This window comes from Schistocerca cancellata, chromosome 11 (assembly GCF_023864275.1).
Source record: "Schistocerca cancellata isolate TAMUIC-IGC-003103 chromosome 11, iqSchCanc2.1, whole genome shotgun sequence".
In the NCBI taxonomy this organism is placed as follows: domain Eukaryota; kingdom Metazoa; phylum Arthropoda; class Insecta; order Orthoptera; family Acrididae; genus Schistocerca; species Schistocerca cancellata.
Genome location: NC_064636.1, coordinates 12,335,020 through 12,359,540, shown reverse-complemented (window position 1 = coordinate 12,359,540; position 24,521 = coordinate 12,335,020). Strand labels below are relative to the sequence as shown.

Sequence of the window (24,521 nt, the reverse complement as noted above, 5' to 3'; positions counted from 1 at the left end):
TCTACCCGTCTAATTTTCATCATTTTTCTGCAGCCCTGCATATGAAAAGCTCCTATTCTCTTCTTGTCTAAACTGATTCCCTCCTTCATTCTAATTCTATCACATATTTCTATTTCCTCAAGTTCCACTTACGAGGGAAGGCCACGACGTTTGGATTACAGATTTACTTCGAACTTCGTTCACTTTTAATAGTCTACTACAACAGCATAAGGTACGTGCAGGAAGGCATATCCCCTAGATAATTTTGAGAAAAGACAAAAGAGAAGTAGTTTTATGTGTCAGTGATACAGCGGTGCATTGCGACATTGAGCACGATGTACCACAGTATCATTAGGTATGTGGTCAGTGTCGAACCTCCACAGTCGGTGGATCGAATCTCGCTCGAGATTTTTTTTTTTCCCCCCCACACTAGTCTTATTATTTTGTACGTACTACATTTGAAAGGAAATGTGATAAAAGGTAAATCTATTTGTATGATTTTTTCCAATTTCCAGTGTATAATACATTTATAATTCACGACAAGTAAATGACCAGACACGAAAAGTATCCTTGTAATTTATACCTGCAATCGTGTAAGATACTGAGAACTCCTTTGCACCTGGATGCTTCAATCTGCAGACACAGGTTTCGAGAACGAGGGACAGACTTGGAAAGCATGAGTCAAAAATCAATAAATAAAGGTGTAAGTAACCTTATCAAGTTATACAGTGAGTTGGATATGCCGGAGTGATAAACGATTAATTGCTGGGTGTGCTTTTGACATTGTAAGTTGCAGGAAATATTTTTTGTACATACTACGTAGAAGAATGCAATTTTCCTGTATGCGCAAGGAGTCTTTAGAGACTGTAAGGAAAAGCAAAGCTTGTCCTCATTTTCAAAAGTTTCTCTTTCTTCCAACAATGTGACTGCAAACACAACCTTTTCATAAATATAAGTGCCAAAAACTGACGATGTAGAATCGAATTTATTGTAATAAAATGTTTACGAGAAGTAATTTCTCGTTTGCTGTTAGTCAAATATGAACAAGTCTGAAGATGCTTGATAAAGTTTTTAACATGCCAATAACAATAAGCCACATAATGTCTGTTGTAATAATAAAAATTAGTAAATAGCAATATAAATTTGGAATGTTGATAAAATTTTGTGTAAATACATGTCTTTTCATCATATTACCTTTCAAATGGACTGATGACCTCAGAATTTAAGTCCCATAGTGCTCAGAGCCAACTTTTCAAATGTAATATGCACATAATAATATGACTAATGTTGAAAAGTATAAATTAAAAAATCTTGTCTGAATCTCTGCACACTGCTACATCATTGACATCTAAAACTACTCTTGTGATTTTTCCGAAATTGCCCTACAAGTGCTTCTTTATACTTGCATATAATGTTGTCCTAATGGACTATTAAAAGTGTACAAAGTTTCAAATAGATCTGTGGTCCGAACATTGTGGCCTTTCTTTGTTAGTACTTCATTTGTTATTCAATACACCCACATAATCTTCAACATTTTCTTGTAGCACTACATTTCAAATTTCCCATTCTCTTCTTGTCTGAATTGCCTATTGTCCATGTTTCGCTTCCATACAAGACTACACACCAGACAAATACCTTTAAAAAAGACTTCCTAACTCTTAAATCTGTATTGCGTATTAAAAAATCCTCTTTTTCAGAACTGCTCTCCTTGCAGTTGCCAGTCTGCATTTTATATCCTCTCTACTTCTGCGATAATAACATTTTTCTTGCTCATATAGCTGAACTGATTACTACTTTTAGAGCTTCATTATGTAATATAATTTGACTATATTACACTGTTCTTTTTTTTGTGGATGTTCATCTTGTTTTAGGCATTCACTAAACAATTCTTCCAAGTCTGTGACTTAATTACTATGTCATCAGCAAACCTCACAGTTTTCATTTCTTCTCCTTTAACTTTAATTCCTACTCCAAATTTTCCTTTGGTTTCCTTTACTGTTTGCATAATGTATGGATCAAATAACCTAGGGGATAGGCTACAACCCCATCTCACTCCCTTCTCAGCCAGCGCTATTCAATCCTGCCCTCAACCCTCATACCTGCCATCTGCTTCCTATGTAAGTTGTAAATAACCTTTCACTCCCTATATTTTACCCTTGCTGCCATCAGAGTTTCAAAGAGTATAACACTTTCAACATTGTCAGAAGCTTTTTCTAAATCTACAAATGCTATAAATGTAGGTTTCCCTTTCTTTACATTATCTTCTAAGATAAGCCATAGGGTCAGTATTGCCTCACACGTTCTATATTCCTCTGGAATTCAGACTTGTCTTACCCGAGGTTGGCTTTGTCATTTTCTCCGTTCCTCAGTTATATTCACATCTGTCAACACTTGCCTTTTTTTGGCATTGGAATTATTAGATTCTCATGAAGTCCGAGGGTATTTCACCTATCTTGTCCATCGTGCACACCGTGAGGAATAGTTTCGTCACGGCTGGCTCTCCCGTCGATACGAGTAGTACTGACTTGCGTGTTTCTATGCTCTGGCAAGTTCAACTTGCAGTGTACTGTTTCCCATATCATCTTCATCATTTCCTCTTCCTTTTCTATAATATTGCCTTCAAATTTATTATACTTGTGTATAGCCCCTCTGTATTGTCGTGTCAGCTTTCCCTTCTTTGCTTAGTACTGGTTGTCCATTGGATGTCTCAACATTGATACAGCTGCTTCTCTTTCCTCCAAAGGCATCTTTAATTTTCCTGAAGCAGTATGTACTTTTCTCCTCGCTGTTAATGATTCTGTAGACTTGAGTTTGTCCTGAAACCATTCCTGCTTAGGCACTGTGCACTTTCTGTCAGTCTCATTTTTTAAGTGTCTGAATTCGCCTACTTCATTTGCTGTATTTTTATATTTTCCTGTTTTGTCAATTAAATTCAACGTCTACCTTGTTATCCGAGGATGTCTACTAGTCCGTCTCTCTTTATCTATTTGGTCATCTGCTGCCTCTACTATTTTATGCCTCAAAGCTCCTCATTCGTCTGTCCTGTGCTTCAGTCAGTCGTCACCTAGCACTCCGACCGAAACTCTCGACAATGTCTCGTTCCTTTCAAAATATCGAGGTCCCGTCTCCTTAATTTCCTACTGTTCTGCAGTTTCTTCAGCTTTGTGTGCAGCACAACCAGTAAATTGTGAAGTTCATTTCATCCGAGATGGGTACAGAAACCAGTTTCCATAATTATGTGAAAAGACAGTCTCGGTGGCAAATTTATTTTTATTATAGATAACACGTTTTCTGGTTAAGGCTTCTTCAAATTTTAAAAGGCTGACATGTGGTACTTTGATAGCCTTTTCAATATCTGATGAAGTCTTAATCAGGCAAAATGCATTATTTGTAATAAAAATAACTTTGCAACCAAGCCTGTCTCTTTGTACAACAAATTGTGGTCAGAGTCCATATTTGTTCTGGGAAATCCCTTGTCTCCAAAATTCAAGAAATATACTGAAATTCGTAGATACCTTTAGTGTCTCTTAGCATATCAGAAACCTGCTCACAAAGTAGTAGGGATCGGAGTTATGGTAACCTCTTTGGACTAGTCAAACTTGACTGTTTTAGAGCAGTGTTACGCTTTACATATCGTATCTCAAACAATTGAACTTATTGAAAAGCATTCAATGTATTTTCTTTTTCTGTGTTAATTACTAAAATACCTTCTTGACAATGAATATTTCCATTATTTCACAACACATTTACTGTGTATGAGGGTGAGAATATGAGGGAGGGGGGGCTTTTCTTATTTTTATTTATTTATTTATTTATGTAATAGAGGGAAACATGCCACGTGGGAAAAATGTATCTAAAAACAAAGATGATGTAACTTACCAAACGAAAGCATTGGTATGTTGATAGAGACACTAACAGACACAAACACACACACAAAATTCAAGCTTTTGCAACCAAAGGTTGCTTCATCAGGAAAGAGGAAAGGAGAGGTAAAGACGAAAGGTTGTGGGTTTTAAGGGAGAGGGTAAGGAGCCATTCCAATCCCGGGAGCGGAAAGCCTTACCTTAGGGGGGGGAAAAAAGGACAGGTAGGCCCAACCTCTTTGCATTTACACATGTTTGCTTGTGTCTGTATATGTGTGGATGGATACGTGTGTGTGCGCGATTGTATACCTGTCCCTTTTCCCCCCTAAGGTAAGTTTTTCTGCTCCCGGGATTGGAATGACTCCTTACCCTCTCCCTTAAAACCCACATCCTTTTCTCTTTCCCTCTCCTTCTCTCTTCCCTGATGAAGCAACCTTGGGTTGCAAAAGCTTGAATTTTGTGTTTGTGTTTGTTAGTGTCTCTATCAACACACCAACGCTTTCGTTTGGTAAGTTACATCATCTTTGTTTTTAGATACAATTATTTATTTATTTATTTTTCATTCAACTCATATTCTACAAATATCATATCAAAATTTTGTAGTCTGCGTATTCTATATAACTCTTCAGTGTCTCTAAGCAAGCCAAAGCTAAAAAAAACACACACACACACACACACACACACACACACACACACACCAGCGCAGTGGCATTGTGTCAGCTGGACACAATGCTAGGAGTCTGGCATGGTATGTTCTATTTAGTGAATTCTCACTGCTATTCGTAAGTTATTTACTTTCTACCACAACTTTTCACATCATATTTATGTTATTAATTTATATCTATACTACTGTATAGAAAGAAGTCATCATTTAATATTGTTAACAAAATTAATTCCAATACCAAAGAAAGCAGGTGTTTACAGTTGTGAAAATTACAAAACTATCAGTTTAATAAGTGACGGCTGCAGAATACTAACACGAATTCTGTACAGAAAAATGGAAAAACTAGTAGAAGTCGATCTCGGGGAAGATCAGTTTGGACTCCGTAGAAATGTTGGAACACGTGAGGCTATACTGACCCTACGACTTATCTTAGAAGATAGATTAAGGAAAGGCAAACCTACATTTCTAGCATTTGTAGACTTGGAGAAAGCTTTTGACAATGTTGACTGGAAAATCTTGACTGGAATACTCTCTTTGAAATTCTGAAGGTGGCAGGGGTAAAATACAGGGAGCGAAAGGCTATTTACAATTTGTACAGAAACCAGATGGCAGTTATAAGAGTCGACGGACATGAAAGGGAAGCAGTGGTCGAAAAGGGAGTGAGACAGGGTTGTAGCCTCTCCCCGATGTTGTTCAATCTATATATTGAGCAAGCAATGAAGGAAACAAAAGAAAAATGTGGAGTAGGTATTAAAATCCATGGAGAAGAAATAAAAACCTTGAGGTTTGCAGACAACATTGTAATTGTGTTAGAGGCAGCAAAGGACCTGGAAGAGCAGTTGAACGGAATGGAAAGTGTCTTGAAAGAAGGCTATAAGATGAACATCAACAAAATCAAAACAATGATAGTGGAATGTAGTTGAATTAAATCAGGTGATGCTGAGGGAATTAGATTAGGAAATTAAACACTTCAAATAGTGAATGAGTTTTGCTATTTGGTGAGCAAATTAACTGATGATGGTTGAAGTAGAGATGATATAAAATGCAGACTGGATATAGCAAGGAAAGCGTTTCTGAAGAAGAGAAATTTGTTAACGACGAGTATAGATTTAAGTGTCAGGAAGTCGTTTCTGAAAGTATTTGTATGGAGTGTAGCCATGTACAGATGTGAAACATGAGCGATAAATAGTTTCGACAAGAAGAGAACGGAAGCTTTCAAAATGTGGTGCTACAGAAGAATGCTGAAGATTAGATGGGTAGATGGTGTTAGGGTCATTCCATGTCAATTCAACACAGTAAAGTAACATTTTCAACCTGATCAAACTCAGATTTCTTTCAAATTTGGTGCATTCAATGACCCAGATAATAGATGGAAAAATACCAATTTGCAGGTGTGTGTGTTACAACTGTGAAGAAAGTTATACGAGGGCAGTTCAATAAGTAATGCAACACATTTTTTTTCTGAAACAGGGGTTGTTTTATTCAGCATTGAAATACACCAGGTTATTCCCCATTCTTTTAGCTACACAACACTATTTTTCAACGTAATCTCCATTCAATGCTACGGCCTTACTCCACCTTGAAATGAGGGCCTGTATGCCTGCACGGTACCATTCCACTGGTCGATGTCGGAGCCAACGTCGTACTGCATCAATAACTTCTTCATCATCCGCGTAGTGCCTCCCACGGATTGCGTCCTTCATTGGGCCAAACATGTGGAAATCCGACGGTGCGAGATCGGGGCTGTAGGGTGCACGAGGAAGAACAGTCCACTGAAGTTTTGTGAGCTCCTCTCGGGTGCGAAGACTTGTGTGAGGTCTTGCGTTGTCATGAAGAAGGAGAAGTTCGCTCAGATTTTTTTGCCTACGAACACGCTGAAGTCGTTCTTCAATTTCTGAAGAGTAGCACAATACACTTCAGAGTTGATCGTTTGACCGTGGGGAAGGACATCGAACAGAATAACCCCTTCAGCGTCCCAGAAGACTGTAACCGTGACTTTACCGGCTGAGGGTATGGCTTTAAACTTTTTCTTGGTAGGGGAGTGGGTGTGGCGCCACTCCATTGATTGCCGTTTTGCTTCAGGTTCGAAGTGATGAACCCATGTTTCATCGCCTGTAACAATCTTTGACAAGAAATTGTCACCCTCAGCCACATGACGAGCAAGCAGTTCCGCAAAGATGGTTCTCCTTTGCTCTTTATGGTGTTCGGTTAGACAACGAGGGACAGGAGTCACAGCTGTGCACGGCCGGCCCCCACGCTGGAGATCAGTCAGTCTCGCTTGACCTTGCGGCGATGATGACACACGCTTTGCCCAACGACTCACCGTGCTTTTGTCCACTGCCAGATCACCGTAGACATTCTGCAAGCGCCTATGAATATCTGAGATGCCCTGGTTTTCCGCCAAAAGAAACTCGATCACTGCCTGTTGTTTGCAACGCACATCCGTTACAGACGCCATTTTAACAGCTCCGTACAGTGCTGCCACCTGTCGGAAGTCAATGAAACTATACAAGACGAAGCGGGAATGTTTGAAAATATTCCACAAGAAATTTCCGGTCTTTTCAACCAAAATTGGCCGAGAAAAAAAATGTGTTGCATTACTTATTGAACTGCCCTCGTAGGTCTGTAAAGTTTGGAATTAGTGTGAAATTTACGTGTGTCTGTCACAACATAAATAACTGTAATTCAGTTACAGGAATGAAAATGGTACCATTGGAAAGCTAACTAATAGACCTTTACATTGATATGCTTCATGGCAAGTTTCTGAGAATTTTCATACTAAAGGTCATTGACCTTGACCTTTGACCTTGAATATCTCAAAACATCCTATCTTCAATTTTTTTTTTTTATAATTTAATCACCCCAGTATATGGTAAATATCAAGATGGCACACCAAAGGCGTCATGCTCAAAAAATTATTTTGTCAGCATCAATACACTACCAAAATGAAGTGGGTAACACACATATATGAAACACTAATTATGATAAAGTACTGTCCATAAGTAATATTGTGCAAAAATGTGGTTTACATTATTGTAGTGGTATTATGAATTATTTACATTACATTAAATTATTTACATTACTGTTGTAATGAAAAGGCAATGAAAAGTTATTAGATGTCTCCTCACAATTCTTCAACTAAATTGTTGATGTTTGCCAGATCTGATGCAGGGAGATTGTACGTCCCTCCATTTGGTGTCACTGGATCCACTCTCGTGATAATGTCACGTTTTCTGATGAAACGCAAATGACAGAGATGGTCCGTCTGCAGGCAACAACTTGACCTTTACTTCGTCTGTTTCTTCACAGGTTTGGAAGACATATGCAACCCAACAATGACTGTCATACATGCAGGCAGCAAATCCACGTCTATTTGTTAACAGCATTTCATTCACCATAGCAATCACTGACCCTTCTCTACTCACAAAAGAAGCAGAATATGTCTTTGTCATTACTAAACCTTTGTTGACAGGTATTACACAACGAAGCTTATGGGTACCTCGAATTGTCCTTGTATTTTTGAAACATTGTTTCAGCTTGGCTGTATCTTCGTGGGAAACTGATGAATAATGGAAGACACACGAAGGAATATTTTCCTTGCACCACTCAAACAACTGTCGTGATGTCAAAATACAATTTTTCGTAAGGTCGTATGAGGCTGGCAAGTCTTGCTAATCTCTTTACAGTCCCTGCTACCCCATCACAAGATCCTCCACCGTGCGCTGTAGCAAAAAAATGCCATTCTGCTGTAACTTCAAAATCATCTTGATGATAGGACAGATTCATAAAGTTCTTTCTGTTTTTCTATTGGGCAGCACATCCATCTGAAAAGTAATAAATGTGGTTTGGTTTTGAAAACTGACAATTTAAGAAATTGATGAAATTTCTCTGGAAAGAATAAACATGCACTGTATCATGCTGAAGGCAGTCAGATATTTCCACATATGATACATGTCGTATTTCATTAGTGCTCAAGTCTGTGTAGTAAGCTACAAATGGGTGAATTGTAGCCTGTGAATTATTCCAGTGGAATCCTTGTACCTCATCCTGAATGGTGAAGGAGTAATTCTCTGCAAAGTCACAAAAAACAAGAAACTCATGTACTTAGAGAACTTCTTTAGTGGTTTTACAGAAATGTGACTGCTGCTGATAGATAAAGGAGTGCGGTAGGAACTGTTGCAACCTCGATGCAAACACCTCGACAAAATCATCTCTCGACTTCGTTGTAGCCTCTAGAACTACCCTGCCTGTAGTTAACCGACACTTATATGCAATTTCGTCAATGCAGTTCTTATCAAACAGACCGTACAGATAATCAATTAGTCTTGTCACACCTGGACAATAGGGGCTGGTAGTGGAAGATTACATGCAACAAATGCTACACAGTGCTTGTATGATGGTAATGTGTATTCTTCACTCTTTGTTAGTGCTTTATGTTTATAACCTTCAATCATTAACTTGAAATTCTGGTGCAAGACACACACACAAACAGCGCGGTTTCCACTGGCATTGGCAAGAAAACACGGTGCTTTGGTCGCAACTCACAAAATTTGGAGAATCCAATATTTATATCTAGGTATTTATCTTTGGAATATGCATACAGTTCCTTAAGGTTGTGCAACATAGTGCTTTTGTTTATGTACTGTAATTCTGTTTTCTTTCACAGATACAAAAGTCTCTTCTTCCTGGCATCATAGGGCTCACATCATGATCACAGTAAAAATCACGCACACACTGAACAGTTTCCTCACATAAAGTCCTACCTGGCTTTGGATTTGGTGTCACTAATATACCATGTTCTGCTACTAACTGTTTTGCTCTCCGTACCATGTAATTTGAAGCAGAAAAGTCTTTCATAATTTTCCTTAATACTCCAACTCTTTGGAAATACAGTTAGAATTTGTCGCACATACGGTCTGAATTGTGAAACTTGTCTTTCAGCTGGGTGATAATTTCACTTTCTCCATTTTCACTCTCTCCTTTTTTTAGTTGTGCCACATGAGTATACTTCCAACACAGAGGCTATTTTTTTCAGTTTTTGCTTTGGGTACTTTTTCTCACTCCAATTCCTATTTTTCTTCACAGGAGATTCACCTAAATACTGAAGGCTACTATTTAAAGCATTGAGTGCCAGATCTGATGCTACTTCATCTTCACTTAAATCTTATGTGGAAGTACCTGGCACAACTGTGGCAACATCTGCAGTGATTGTTGGGTTTTGCGATATTTTTTTCTACATTTACTGCAAATTTTTTCACTCAACAATAGATTAAGATATTTGTTGGTCATCCACTCCTGAACATTCCTTAAATTCTTCTGCACTCTTGCATGACATTCTCCCCTAAACAGATTGCAACAATACAATTTTGACTTGAAATCCATTTTTTAATAAATATTACTTTACGGTACATTTACACTGCACTTTGTTAAACAAGCCACAGCCATAAAACATGTGAAACAAAACTTGCATCATATATAGAGATCAGTGGCCTAATGGGGACTAGTTGAAATAAGTCTCTCTGATTGGCTGTTCACTAAAACAGGCTAATGTTGATTGGTTGAAATAAAAGTGTCTCACATTGGCTGTTCACAGCTAGAAATATAAAGAACTGCTCTGAATAAAAGTAACAACTGCTACTGGCTGGTGTTACAGAAAAAACTGGATACATAAGCTGCTTACTGCTTGTTTATGGTCTACTTAAGTTGACAAAATAATTTTTTGTGCATGATGATTTTGGTGTACCATCTTGATATTTACCATAATTATAGTAACATACTGGAGCAATTAAATCTATTCTTTCCAAAGAAATTGAAGATGGGGGTGTTTTGAGTTATTCAAGGTCAAAGGTCAAGGTCACTGACCTTTAGCATGAAAATTCTCAGAAACCTGCCATGTGACATATCAATGGAAAGATCTATTTGTTAGCTTTCCAACGGTACCGTTTTCATTGCTGTAACTGAATTAGAACCAGAATTACAGTCATTTATGTTGCCGCAAATGTGTAAATGTAGCACAAATTCCAAACTTTTCAGACCTGTAATGTTCTTCACAGTTTTAATATACATCTACAAATTGTGGGGAGGGGGGGGGGGGGGGGGGCTCGCGAACAGCTGTCGACGAGTGGTTCCGCTCCCACCGTCCCCAGTGGCCACGCACAGCAGAGGGAAGACTTGCCAGCAGTTCACCTCGCACAGGAACAAATGACGTCTGGCGAAGTGACGATCTTAACTTGCGGGTAGGCCCCAACTGTGACGTGCGTTATTAATGATGTACCTCTTCTTTGCCTTTTATTCTTTGCGTCGATGCCTTGTAATGCTGAACAAATTTCTACTTCCGGACTCAATTGTTTCACCCTGCAGTTTGGGCGTGCACCGATACAAAAGACACTGGCAGATTAAAACTGTGTGCCGGATTGAGACTCGAACACGGGACCTCTGCCTTTCGCGGGTGAACGCTCTACCGTCTGAGCTATCTGAGCACGACTCGACGCCCGCCCTCGCAGCTTTACTACCGCAAGTACCTCACCGCCTACATTTCGAACTTCACGGGAGCTCTCTCGTGAAACTTGCCGGACGAGCACTCCTGGAAGAAAAGCTGTTGTGGGAATGTAGGATAGCCACAGACTGGAGGGGTGTTTCCAGAATGAATTTTTCACTCTGTGGCAAAATTGTGCACTGGTACGAAACTTCCTGGCAGATTAAAACTGTGAGCCAGGTGCAGACGTAAGAATAGGAGATGAGGTGCCCGTAGACTAAAGCTGTGAGGACGAGTTGAGAGTCACACTCGGGATATCGTAGTTCGAGTGTGTGCCGAGATGAAAAGTGAAAGGTAAACGCAGTTTTAATCTGCCACAGAGTTTCGTATGAGGCATATTTTATCCCATAGTGAAAATTCATTCTAGAAACACTCCACCAAAGCCGTGGCTAAGGCATGTCTCTGCAATATCCTTTCTTCCAGGAGCACTAGTCTAGCAAGTATGAGATGAGGTACTGGCAGATGTAAAGTCGTGAGGACGGATCGCGAATCGTGCTCAGGTAGCTCGGTGGGTAGAGCAGTAGTCAGCGAAAGGCGAAGGCCCCGTGTTTTGTTTCAGATTTATTTCTTTTCCAAATCGTATATGTAAACGAGGAAAGCTGCAATATATTTTTAACTTCGACCAAATAATATGTGAAGCCCAGGTTGAATTATTAGCACGTATATTGACGTCTCAAATATTCGTCAAATCAGTTACATTAAAACCTCCCACCAATGTTCAGGATCAGCTGTAGAACCTCAAAGAACATTTCATTTGTTTATTATAGGTTAGCGTCCATCATTCGTATATTTATTCTTACAAATGTGGCACATGTTAAAGGTAGACCTTAATTTTTGTGGGCGATTAGGTACTTCCTCTCGCAGAGTTACTGCGACTGCCGTCCTGCGTTCGAAGACTCGCCCCGTCCTTCCACGTGACTCACTGTGTGCAAATGAAAACGATCGCAAACGACACTTGTACATTTACACCTGACGCTTCAGTTTAAAAATTTTTATTTGCAATTAACGTTTTTCGAGAAGCATTACGAGGCACGTTAAAATGAAAGATCTGAAATTAGTTTCACACCGGCCGGGCGACCTCCACGACCGTCACGTCTGCCGTATTCTGTGTCGGCAGGAACTCTTCGCGAGTGGCAGAGACCCGCCGGCGTCGCTGTCGAACACGCGGGCCCCGGCGTCTCCGCCGCGCTCGCTGCCCGCCACCCTGTCGGACAACGACGTGGCCAACGGGCAGCTGAAACAGCAACAGCAGCAGCAGCTGCTGCACGGCTCGGCACCGGTCATCACGCCGACAGCCGTGGCGAAGAAGTCGGTGCCGCCGTCGCCCGTCAGTGACAACTCTGTCAGCCAACAGCAACAGCAGCAGCACGGCAAAATCGTCACACAGGTGAGCCGCTTTGCCCGGGACTGCAAAATGGACTTCTCGAATAATTATTACAGTTGACTTGTGCGTCCGAAATCTAAAAACTGAGAATTCCAAAGTATTAATTGCCCCACATAAAAATGTAACAGATTCATTAAAAGAAATTACTAGTATGTAACGTGCAATGTTTGGCGCTGTCTCGGATAGATTCTTGGGCATTGCACAGTATTTGTATGATGCAGCTGCTTGTTCATCTTCAAATTGTGACTGTGGCTAGCTGATATGTCTGCCAGCTTTGTATGCCTCTTAACCAGAAAGGTCCCGACAGGCGAGGCTACGAGGGTAGTCCATAAATTGAGGTCTCCGATGCTTTTTCGTGTAGTAAACATCATTTTATTTCAAAATGAATTGCACATCCTGAAAGCTCGTACTTTAACTATTTTTGAGTGTAGTCCCCATCACGATCGGTGCCGTTTTGGAGACACACCAGAAACGTTTTCCTACCTGCACTGTACGACTCTCCCACCGATTCGTGCAACCGAGCGAGGTGGCGCAGTGGCTAGCACACTGGACTCGCATTGGGGAGGACGACGGTTCAATCCCGGGTCCGGCCATCCTGATTTAGGTTTTCCGTGATTTCCCTAAATCGCTCCAGGCAGATGCCGGGATGGTTCCTTTGGAAGGGCACGGCCGACTTCCTTCCCCGTCCTTCCCTAGTCCAATGAGACCGATGACCTTGCAGTTCGATCTCTTCCTCCAAACCCAACCCAACCCGACTCGTGCAGGAAGGAGCAGCCGGCTGCCTTCAACTCTTCGTCACTCGTCATGCACGTCTTTATGGCCGTCTGCGAACTTCCTGCACCACCTACGCACATTTTTTACATCGGTACACATTTATGCATACACGTCGGTCAACTGGCGATGTATTTATAAGGAGTTGACTCCTTAAATCACAGACATCTAATCACAGAATGCAAATCGATCGCGGTGGGACTGCTAATATTTCCCTTCCACCATTAACGGCTGCTACGCTGAGAATGACTGTCACAGAGAGGTGGGGACTTTTGAGAATAGTGGTACCTGAAACGAGGAAGACGGTGCTGTTGCCAGATTTAAGCTAGCTCCTCAGTCACGACGGGAGCTCGTCGGAGACCTTACTTTTCGGACGACCCTCGTATTTAGAAAGTGAGGTGAGAGTTCTTACAAAACATAAACTACCACAGATTCTTTCAAAAAACTGTTTCCATTTGGTTCCGTACATCTTTATTTTTCTACATACTTCGCATATTTGTCGAAGCATTTTTCGTAACGTTCTACAAGCTTTTGTATCCCAAAGTTATAGACATCTGTAGCTGGTGAGTATAATCAGCCTTTAAATGCTTCTTCCGCCTCACTCCTCGTCGCAAAGCGCTTGATGCCGAGAAACTCATTTAGGTATCACTCGGTGCCGTATGTGGGCTGTACAGTGGGTAGACAGTCGGTTGCCGTCGAAAATATCTCGCCAGATTTTGTGTGTGGGTGGCAGAATGGGGTGCGACCCTGTCGTGCACCGACAACACTCCAAACCTCTGAGGACGCACATCTCTGATTCTGTATCTCACATCAAAGTTTAGTCAGGATAGCACAGTAAGTGACTGTGATTGTCGTCATCCCCCGTCGCGTAAACACGACTGACGAGACTCCGTCTCTGTCCCGAAACGCGGTCGCCATAACCTCCCGTGTCGGTTCGTCGAGATCGTCTGCTCGGCCTTAACTTTCGTCGGCGATCTCGTGTGACGCCATTCCGTCGAGTGACATTTAGACCCCGGATTGATGTGAGTAATCCACGTCTCGTCTCCTGTGAAAATGTTCTCCAAAAATTGATCACCGTCCTTACGATATCAGTCCCAGTAATGGAGATCACGAGCCGTTCTTTCCATTTTGTGTTTCACAGTAAGCAGGCAGGAAACCCGATATGCACACCAATTGTGAAATTGCAAGTGTTCAGAGACAATTTCGAGCAAAGTTGTTATATTCACATTCGGAAATTCCAGTGCTGCTGTCAAAGTTGTGAACTGCCCACCTTCGAGAATCTTTTCGTCCACCGCTCTCGCAGATCTTCCGGAATTCCGGACGGTCGCCCGGCCCGATCTCGGATCACCGTGGACATTTTCCCGTCTCTCCCCGAAAGTTCTCACCCCTCCCACACTTGCCGTCACTCGACACAGTGGGGCGACACTCCTCGCTTATCTGTCGACGAATTTCTGCAGCTGCAAAGTTCCTCGATTTGAAAAACCGAGTTGCTGAGTGCATTTCAGTGAGCAGGCCGATCTGCTGACACTGGCACTGCGAACGGCACACGGCGACAATACCGATGCAAACTGCAGCATTCGAGGACCGGGGCGTGTCGGGAGTCGGCGTGTGCGCGCGTTTCGATATTCGCGCGGCATTCGATTAGCTACAGTGAATCGCACCTTACTCGTACCTTCCAAATAATCCGAATACTGCCACAGAGGACTTCGCATCCGGAGCCCCGTGTCGGAGAAATGTGGTCGGTCGACAGTGTCCTCAGCACTGCAGTGTACGGGGCTACTATAAATGGTTCGTTCATTTCCTGAGTTCCACATTTTCCAAAGTGTTACCTGCACAGATGTGAGCAGTGTGCGAACAGGAGCGTCAACACGGTGGGGTTTGCACTGTGCGGCCCCTCGATAACGCGGTGACTGAGCGAGAAAACGTGGTTAGTGTCACGTTATATGCGAGATGTTTATCTGTTATAACAGTGCAGTGTGCATTCGGAAAGAATTACAAAAAATAACTGTAGTGTAAACAGAATATTTCGTCTCAGTACCGACAGTTTAGGCGCACACGTCGTCACGGTAAACGGAAAAGTAGCGGTCGAGCGAGTGTGCCAGATGTGACTGTGGAGAGTGTAGTGTTTCCTTTCCTCGGGGTTCTGCCGTGTAAATACAAAATAAAAAATCTGATTGTGTTTTGAATTTTGATGGAATAAGTTACGGATAAGGTGGTCTTTGTATTGCTGATTGAGATAGTGCTGTAATTTGACTGTGCACGGCAGACCGGGTCGGGAACACTACAAAAATCGGCTCTAAGGAAATAGCATCAGAAATAAGTTGAAATTTACCTTATAATTCTGTCAGAAACGTAGTGTTTATAATAATATAGTCTTCGTGGCTCTGTCTCTAATACTTCTTAATTTTATTGTAGGATGTCCTTTTTTTTTCATTATTCATTAGTCCTCTTGTTCTCCGTCTGATGAAAATTTCTTTAAGTTTTCACTGTCTGCACTAATTTATAAATTTGGCGGTAACCATTGCGAATCACTACAGAAATAACTTGAAGACACCGTGTGATCGTTTCGTAATATACACTCCTGGAAATTGAAATAAGAACACCGTGAATTCATTGTCCCAGGAAGGGGAAACTTTATTGACACATTCCTGGGGTCAGATACATCACATGATCACACTGACAGAACCACAGGCACATAGACACAGACAACAGAGCATGCACAATAACGGCACTAGTACAGTGTATATCCACCTTTCGCAGCAATGCAGGCTGCTATTCTCCCATGGAGACGATCGTAGAGATGCTGGATGTAGTCCTGTGGAACGGCTTGCCATGCCATTTCCACCTGGCGCCTCAGTTGGACCAGCGTTTGTGCTGGACGTGCAGACCGCGTGAGACGACGCTTCATCCAGTCCCAAACATGCTCAATGGGGGACAGATCCGGAGATCTTGCTGGACAGGGTAGTTGACTTACACCTTGTAGAGCACGTTGGGTGGCACGGGATACATGCGGACGTGCATTGTCCTGTTGGAACAGCAAGTTCCCTTGCCGGTCTAGGAATGGTAGAACGATGGGTTCGATGACGGTTTGGGTGTACCGTGCACTGTTCAGTATCGCCTCGACGATCACCAGTTGTGTACGGCCAGTGTAGGAGATCGCTCCCCACACCATGATGCCGGGTGTTGGCCCTGTGTGCCTCGGTCGTATGCAGTCCTGATTGTGGCGCTCACCTGCACAGCGCCAAACACGCATACGACCATCATTGGCACCAAGGCAGAAGCGACTCTCATCGCTGAAGACGACACGTCTCCATTCGTCCCTCCATTCACGCCTGTCGCGACACCACTGGAGGCGGGCTGCATGATGTTGGGGCGTGAGCGGAAGACGGCCTAACGGTGTGCGGGACCGTAGCCCAGCTTCATGGAGACGGTTGCGAATGGTCCTCGCCGATACCCCAGGAGCAACAGTGTCCCTAATTTGCTGGGAAGTGGCGGTGCGGTCCCCTACGGCACTGCGTAGGATCCTACGGTCTTGGCGTGCATCCGTGCGTCGCTGCGGTCCGGTCCCAAGTCGACGGGCACGTGCACCTTCCGCCGACCACTGGCGACAACATCGATGTACTGTGGAGACCTCACGCCCCACGTGTTGAGCAATTCGGCGGTACGTCCACCCGGCCTCCCGCATGCCCACTATACGCCCTCGCTCAAAGTCCGTCAACTGCACGTACGGTTCACGTCCACGCTGTCGCGGCATGCTACCAGTGTTAAAGACTGCAATTGAGCTCCGTATGCCACGGCAAACTGGCTGACACTGACGGCGGCGGTGCACAAATGCTGCGCAGCTAGCGCCATTCGACGGCCAACACCGCGGTTCCTGGTGTGTCCGCTGTGCCGTGCGTGTGATCATTGCTTGTACAGCCCTCTCGCAGTGTCCGGAGCAAGTATGGTGGGTCTGATACACCGGTGTCAATGTGTTCTTTTTTCCATTTCCAGGAGTGTAGTTTTAATTTCCACTTAAAAGCATATTTAACACAGTGCCAAAAAATACACGTCTTGAACGTATGAAGACGAGAGAACGTATGAAGACGAGAGAGAAATTAAACTAGTTGTTAAAAACAAGCACCTACTAAAAAAAAAAAAGATCAAAATTACTTATAAAAATCTGTCGCCGGCACAGCGCACTTCTGCATGCGCAATCGTAAATCATATATTTGTACTGGTGGAGGCGCGGTAGTCAAAGTACCGTTACAAGAGGATGGGGAAAAGTTTCGTATGCCGTCAAAAAAAAACTGAGTCTGTGCGAGCCGCAAACTGGGCGTGCCGCAGCAAACTGTGTGCAAGCTTTTGCAGCAGCGATTACATTTCAAACCGTACCGTCTGCAGCTCGTACGACAATTAAAACTGGAAGATTACAGGTGGCACATTTGATCGTGCAGCACAGTACGAGAAGCACACACAGACGGACATTTCTCCTTACAGCTGATATTCGGTAACGGTGCAACTTCTCCTGTATCATCTTAAGTTATTCACCTCAGTGTGAAAGTGTGAAAATCTTCAAGAAATTTTGGAGCACGAACGAGATTTGCACAAGGTTAATGCCTTCTGTTCTGTGACACAGATAAAGCTGTACGGGGCATTTTTCCTCTGTGAGAAGACCGTGAAGGGCACCTCTTACACCTGTACGTCACTGTCGTGGCGGTTTCTATCTAGACGACGAACTTCCGCTTCGCGAGATTGGACGTACTGTCGGAGGCGGTGTGGCTCCGCTCGGTCGGCTCCCGGGTCGCGTGCCCTGACGTCTCGCGAGTATTTCCTTTACAGTTACATTGAGAGCGACGTTTGTGTTCCCCAACTGCCGAGAACACGGGAACGGCTACGATAATGCAATGAGCCTCGGCGGGGGTGCGCTACGTAAGGTTCTGATGTTTTGCGGACGACGAGAGACGGTGTGGTATTGGGTTGCGAGGCACTCACATTTCTCGGTTCAGTTAACTTGCATGCCGTGTTAGCCGATCCTCTTCTCTGGGTAATCGGCTACTTCGATCTCCCCGAAAGCTTCTGCTCCGAAGACTGTAGCTTGTTGAAGGAATTTTTTAAAATACTTCTCTATCTGTGAAATAATTTTGGTACTCGTAGAATACTTTTCGGTCCAACCACTTTATATTTTCAATTTGTCACAGACAATAACTTCTGCAAGCTAACTTGATCCTTAAACATTAGACTTATTTACACATATTCAAACAACCAAGACTTGAAGTAATTCAAAAGTCTCTAGTCTCAAGCGAGTCCAATACATGACTGTACATAGAAATCTGTATTCGATCCATTTGTCTTTCTACAGCCAACACAAGCACTAAAGAGCACAGAATACTACATAAAGTTTCCTTGTTTTTCTCGACCCGTACACGGGGACTCTGTGGACAACAGCAGGTACTCGTCTGCTGCTGTTAGGCCGCTGGGTCTGTCTTTTAATCATAACTGCTCTCACCCTCCATCCCCCCCCCCCCCTCCCCCCCCGCCCCCGCCCCCCATGAAATTCTCCTGTTTGCAAGTTCTGCTTGCGTTCGCCGGCACAAACAGGTAGGGACACTGTGCGCGCACTCAATAGTGTTGTGTGTAATAATTTAATAAAATAACAAAAAAGGTTGTGGACACCCTTACGAGAAAAAAATTTATATGTATCAGTTCGTTGATGAACTCTCACTGTGAAGTGTCCATACATATTGTAAAGTACAACTTTTTACCTTCAGTTTCTTGTGAGCCTTGTAAAGTGTATTATGTTGCCACTGCTTTCAACAGTTATTTAGACACTTATGATGTTAAGTCTTCTCGGTTTAGAACTTACTGTAGTTGCAGTATTCTGTGATGAATTAATTCCCAAACACGTGTGCATTTTATACTGTGTATTTTGCGTGTAGATTACACAAAATACTGCTTCACCTTCTCGTACAAATCGAGAGGTTTACACAGCTCTCACATTCGTCAAGACGAGAGAAGTGACTATCTTTAAAAGGTAACAGAAAACAATTGTAAAGATTCAGTTTCACTTTTTCAGTAACGAATCTGACATCGTCATTGGTCGTGCTGTGTCTGTTACATAAAATCACAGTCACGTTCGTCTAATAAGTAAGTGCTGCTTCTTACACATTCTTACATTTATCAGTTTTTTTACCTACTAACAAAGGGAAGCCACAACATTGGGATCACAGATTTACTTCAAACTTTGCACGCCTCTAGTAGGCCAATAGAACAACATAATGTGCACAATTCTTGCAATTCCGAGAAAATCCTGAGAGATGTTTCACGGGTCTGTTGTTTGCCAGATGTACCTGTATGTAGGTGCCAAATGCTGGAGTTAAGTGTTTGGCATTTGAGCTACGGAAGACGAACTTGTACAAGCTGACGGTTTGACTCCTGCTCAAAGTTAATTTTTAATCTACATTTTTTCATCACTCCTCATATTATTTAATTTATATGACATATGAGACGTAATATAATTTTAAAAAATGTTGGATTTGCATAAAATTTCAGTGAATTTCTTGTTATCTGACTGCATGCTATTTTTAATTGAATTTAATTATTAGAACATAATAGAAAGAAACATCCCACCAGGGAAGAATATATTAAAAAACAAATTTGCTGTGACTTACCAAACGAGAAAGTGCTGATAGATAGACACAATAAAAAACACACGCACAAATTTCAAGCTTTTGCCACCCTCGGTTGCTTCATCAGGAAAGAGGGAAGCAGAGGGAAAGACGAAAGGTTGTGGGTTTTAAGTGAGAGGGTAAGGAGTCATTCCAATCCCAGGAGCAGGAAGACTTACCTTACGGGGAAAAAGGGACAGGTATACTTACACTCTCTCTCTCTCTCTCTCTCTCTCTCGCACACAGACACACTTCCATCCGCACATATACAGACACAAGCAGACATACGTAAAGGCAAAGAGCTTGGGCAGAGATGTCAGTCGAGGCAGAAGTGCAGAGGCAAAGATGTTGTCGAATGACAGGTGAGGTACGAGTGGCGGCAACTTGAAATTAGCGGAGGTTGAGGCCTGGTGGATAATGGGAAGAGAGGATATACTGAAGGGCAAGTTCACATCTCCGGAGTTCTGATAGGTTGGTGTCACTTGTCACTTGTCACTCAACAACATCTTTGCCTCTGTACTTCTGCCTCGACTGACATCTCTGCCCAAACTATTTGCCTTTACATATGTCTTCTTGTGTCTGTATATGTCCGGATGGATATGTGTGCGTGTGTGCGCGCGAGTGTATACCTATCCCTTTTTCCCCCTAAGGCAAGTCTTTCCGCTCCTGGGATTGACTCCTTACCCTCTCCCTTAAAACCCACATCCTTTCGTCTTTCCTTCTGCTTCCCTCTTTCCTGATGAAGCAACCTTGGGCTGCGAAAGCTCGAATTTTGTATATGTGTTTGTGTGTCTATTAACATACCAATGCTTTCGTTTGGTAAGTTACATCATCTTTGTTTTTAGATATAATTATTAGATCAAATACATTTATAACTATCAACAAGTAAATGAAGAAACACATCGTGTTTTTCTGAAAATGTACACCAGTTGTGATCTACGAAATCGTTTGCACGTACAATCTGGTAAGTTACCCGGAACTACTTCACACCTCGACACTTCGAGCTGCAGACGCGGAGGCGGGCCCTGTTTGGCGGTTAACCTGTGTAGTGGTGAGACGTTGCTAATGTAGCGAGAACGAATAGTGTAAGTGCAATTTTTTTTTAATATCACATAATTTACACTCGTAATACAACAGTGGATTTACTCGGAATTCCAGAGTAGTGCGTCTTACTACTTGCACATTACATTGTTTTAATGGCCTACTAAAGGGGGTACAAAGTTTGAAGTAAATCTGCGATCCCAACATCGTGGCCTCCCCTCATGAGTAATGTGACGCACCATTTCTTGTGTATGAAAGTATACTGATAGTCATACAGTGTTTCAACATACACTACAGCAGGGGCGGTCAGGAATCCTGCAGCTGTGCGGTGCGCTTGCTCGTGTGCAGTTGACAGGTGTTCTGCGTCCACACAGGGGCGAGCTGGCCACCCGCTTCTCCCCCCCTCTCCGCTCCTTCCTCTGTAATGCGTTTTGTTTCCTACTGGGCTTTGTTGAATGAAGGAATAAGGTTAGTACTAGTGCTTGAAAGAAATCGTGGTTTGAAAGAGTACCTATTACCTACGATACGTTTTATTTAATTATCATAGGTGGAGTTTACAATACGTTTAATGTCTGGAACAAAATTTCTACATACAGACAAAAGCAAACTTAAACTTTCATCACCAATGTTGGCTCTTAACCGAGACTTATTAATTTTTATAACAGAAAAAAATCTCTCACAAACGTACGTCAAGCCAAACATTGATATTTTCTTCACGGCTTCACGATGGAGACGAGGAAACTCTTGCTGTGGAAAGTCGTGATAAAAGTCTATTACACGTCTTGCCAAAAGGAACTTGTCTCCCAGACGAGAATTACACTGTAGATGTATTAATTGCATTTGCAAATTGCGATGAATATCGTCTACAGAAACAGCAAATAGTCTTGAGAACCATTGAAAAGCTTGGGATAAATATGACATATCCCCAAATGGCTTGAGAAATTCCTCTTTTATTGCACTAAGTACGGAAACACATTCTTTGCAATTCTGTTCTCGCGCAGTAGACAGAGTAGGGAAATGCACTGCATTCCCTGACGAGAGCTGTCGTTCCCGCAGCTCGAGATTGCTAGTGAAAGCTTGCACCTTTTCAATCATTTCACAAATTAGCTGATTTTCTCCTTGCAAACTTGTGTTCAATGCATTCGTGTGTCTGATAATGTCCACTAAAAATGTGAGGCCGGCAACCCACTAACTTGGGGTCGTGCCTTGCTTTGTCCTTTAAAAACTGATTTATTGGTGTTCTCAGCTGAAAAAATCTTTAGAGTACATTACTGCGGCTAGGCGAGCGAACTTCACTGTGGTACGGTATGTCACCAGCTCTTCCCCAATTTCAGCTAAGTATGTGCGCAACTGTCTATGCCTAAGCCAGTGGGATCTCAAATAATAAACTGCCCGAGTAATCACTTGCGTAACGTCCCCCAGTTTTGCTGCTTTTGTACAGAGTACTTCATGGTGCAAAATGCAGTGGATGCTGTACAACGATTCTTGTGTACGCTGTAGCTTTTTTCTTAGTAGTCCAACAAATCCCATTTGTTCCCCTTTCATTGCAGGTGCTCTGTCTGTTGTCACTGACACCAAACGTTCCCAATTTAAGCCATTTGAATCGATAGCTTCTTCAACGGCTTTTAGGATGATTCTCCCATTCCTTTTCAAAAGACAGCAAATCTCCACTTCTCCGTTTCGTCGATTCACTCTGCATTTTCCGGTTCTTGAAAGACAACGTTCACTACATAGTGGTCGCTTCGCATCGACGTCTGCAGCTTAGCTCGGTACTACACTGCCGCCACCTGCCGGCTGTCGCCACTGAACTAGTCGACGGTTGCACGTGAGCAGCACACGTGTGCTCACGAGCCGCGTGCGACGTTTGCCCGCCCCTGCACTACAGTAAGTTTTGTGTTTGTATATATGTAGACTGAAGTGACAAACGAAAACTTGTACTCGGTAGAAATTTTCATTTGTGTCTTCAGTCTGCATACGCACATCATAGATGTTTGAGGCTCGGAAGGTCTCTGGGACTGTATAGTTTCAGTTGACTAAGTATTTTATGTATTTGAACTACATTCAGCTCCATCCTAGATAATCAGTTAAGGTACTCACTGTCGAGCTCCTCAAACGAATAGATCGATCTACCGGAAGAGCAGTCACCGGGAGCCGTTTTCCGCAGGTGTCCGGAGGGACCGCCTCGCGGCGCGCCACGCCGGCCTCGACTCCAGGCGGCGGCGGGCTGGACAGCTGGGCGGCGGGCACGCCCCCCGCCGGCACCCCGGCCGCGTCCGCGGCCGCCCCCGCGTCCGCCAGCTGCCCGTCCTCCGGAGGAGGCCGACTCTGCGCGCCCGCGTCCGCAGGCGCCCCGCCGGCCGCCCCGGCCAGGAAGTGCGACTACCACACGGTGTGCGCGCGCTTCCGCAACTTCCTCGGCTTACCAGGTGTGTCCTCGGTCTTCTACTCGGCACAGTTTCTCTGTACTGCTAAACGACTATCCTGAAATCGGTTACACTGACAATATTTTTAAGCACCTTACAGTAATGGGCTACTGTAGCTTGATTGTTAGTATTCCTAACATTTCGACATAATTCCCGCTTTGTTCTACACGATATCCTTATCCCACTAGCCAGCCACCTGGGCTGGCTATTACTGCTAGTACCCCGTTTAGAACATTCTAATGGAAAGCAATTCTTGAAAAGTGTGAGAAATGTGTTATGTAAAGCATTATATTTATCATCTCTGTTATCGTCACTGTAAAACATCCTGCCACTCTTCCTTGACAAAGTTAAAAAAAAAACACTCTTATTGCTGTTGGATTAACTTTCCTACATAGTTTATAATTACATGTGGCATTTCTTTTAGTACAGAAGTCTGTTAGTATTAAAATTTGTGCATCACAGTCTGAAAGGCCATTCGTGCTTTCACTGACAGAATGCCCATCTAGTAATGAATAAAAATATTGTCTGTGGCTGTGCTACTGTTCCCCTGCACTCTGTTTGGAAAAATACAGTCTGTATCAGAACATATGAATTTAGGATATGTACCAACATCCTTTTTCTTGCACCATCATACACAAAATTTATATCGAAGTCGCCACATATAACTAATTTCTGGTACTTCCTACAAAGTGAATCGAGAGCCCTCTCTAGCTTGAGCAGAAGTGTTCTGAAATCAGACTTAGGGGACCTATAAACAACAACAATTAGAAGTATACTTTCACAAAAATTCAACTGCCCCTGCACAACATTCATATGTCTATTTAGTGCAGTGCCACAATAGGTCTGTGGCCACAAACGGAATATTGTTTTTTATGTAACTGTGTTAAACTACCGAGTGCTCGGGATAGACTTCGGGATTTCTGGTAATGGCCAATGTGAGTAAAGATTCTCTTTGCAGTAAGTACTTGATTTTTGAAGAAAATTACATTCAACATAACTGATGGAAATAAAATATAAGGCAAGTAAAGGGAGATACCTCTGCCTTTCGTGTCATCTCGTCTTAAACAATAGGTGCCAAACACGACTGTAACTGTCGGTGCCTGTAACTGCTGTCGCATTTGAAGGTTACTGCAGTTCTGTGATCTACATTTGTGGCTAACCGACACTACTTCTCGGGTCTCCTCAATATAATTATGACTCTGATAATTGCAGTG

General features: G+C 42.9%; 1 protein-coding gene across 1 annotated transcript in view; it reads left to right on the top strand.

Annotated features, from left to right (window-relative positions):
* LOC126108819 (neuralized-like protein 4) overlaps positions 1–24,521 on the top strand; it is a 339,970-nt gene that overhangs the window by 273,427 nt on the left and 42,022 nt on the right. The window contains exons 29-30 of the mRNA XM_049914183.1: positions 12,159–12,428; positions 23,049–23,310. Coding sequence (XP_049770140.1) covers positions 12,159–12,428; positions 23,049–23,310 — 532 coding nt within the window. The remainder of the gene's footprint in view (positions 1–12,158; positions 12,429–23,048; positions 23,311–24,521) is intronic.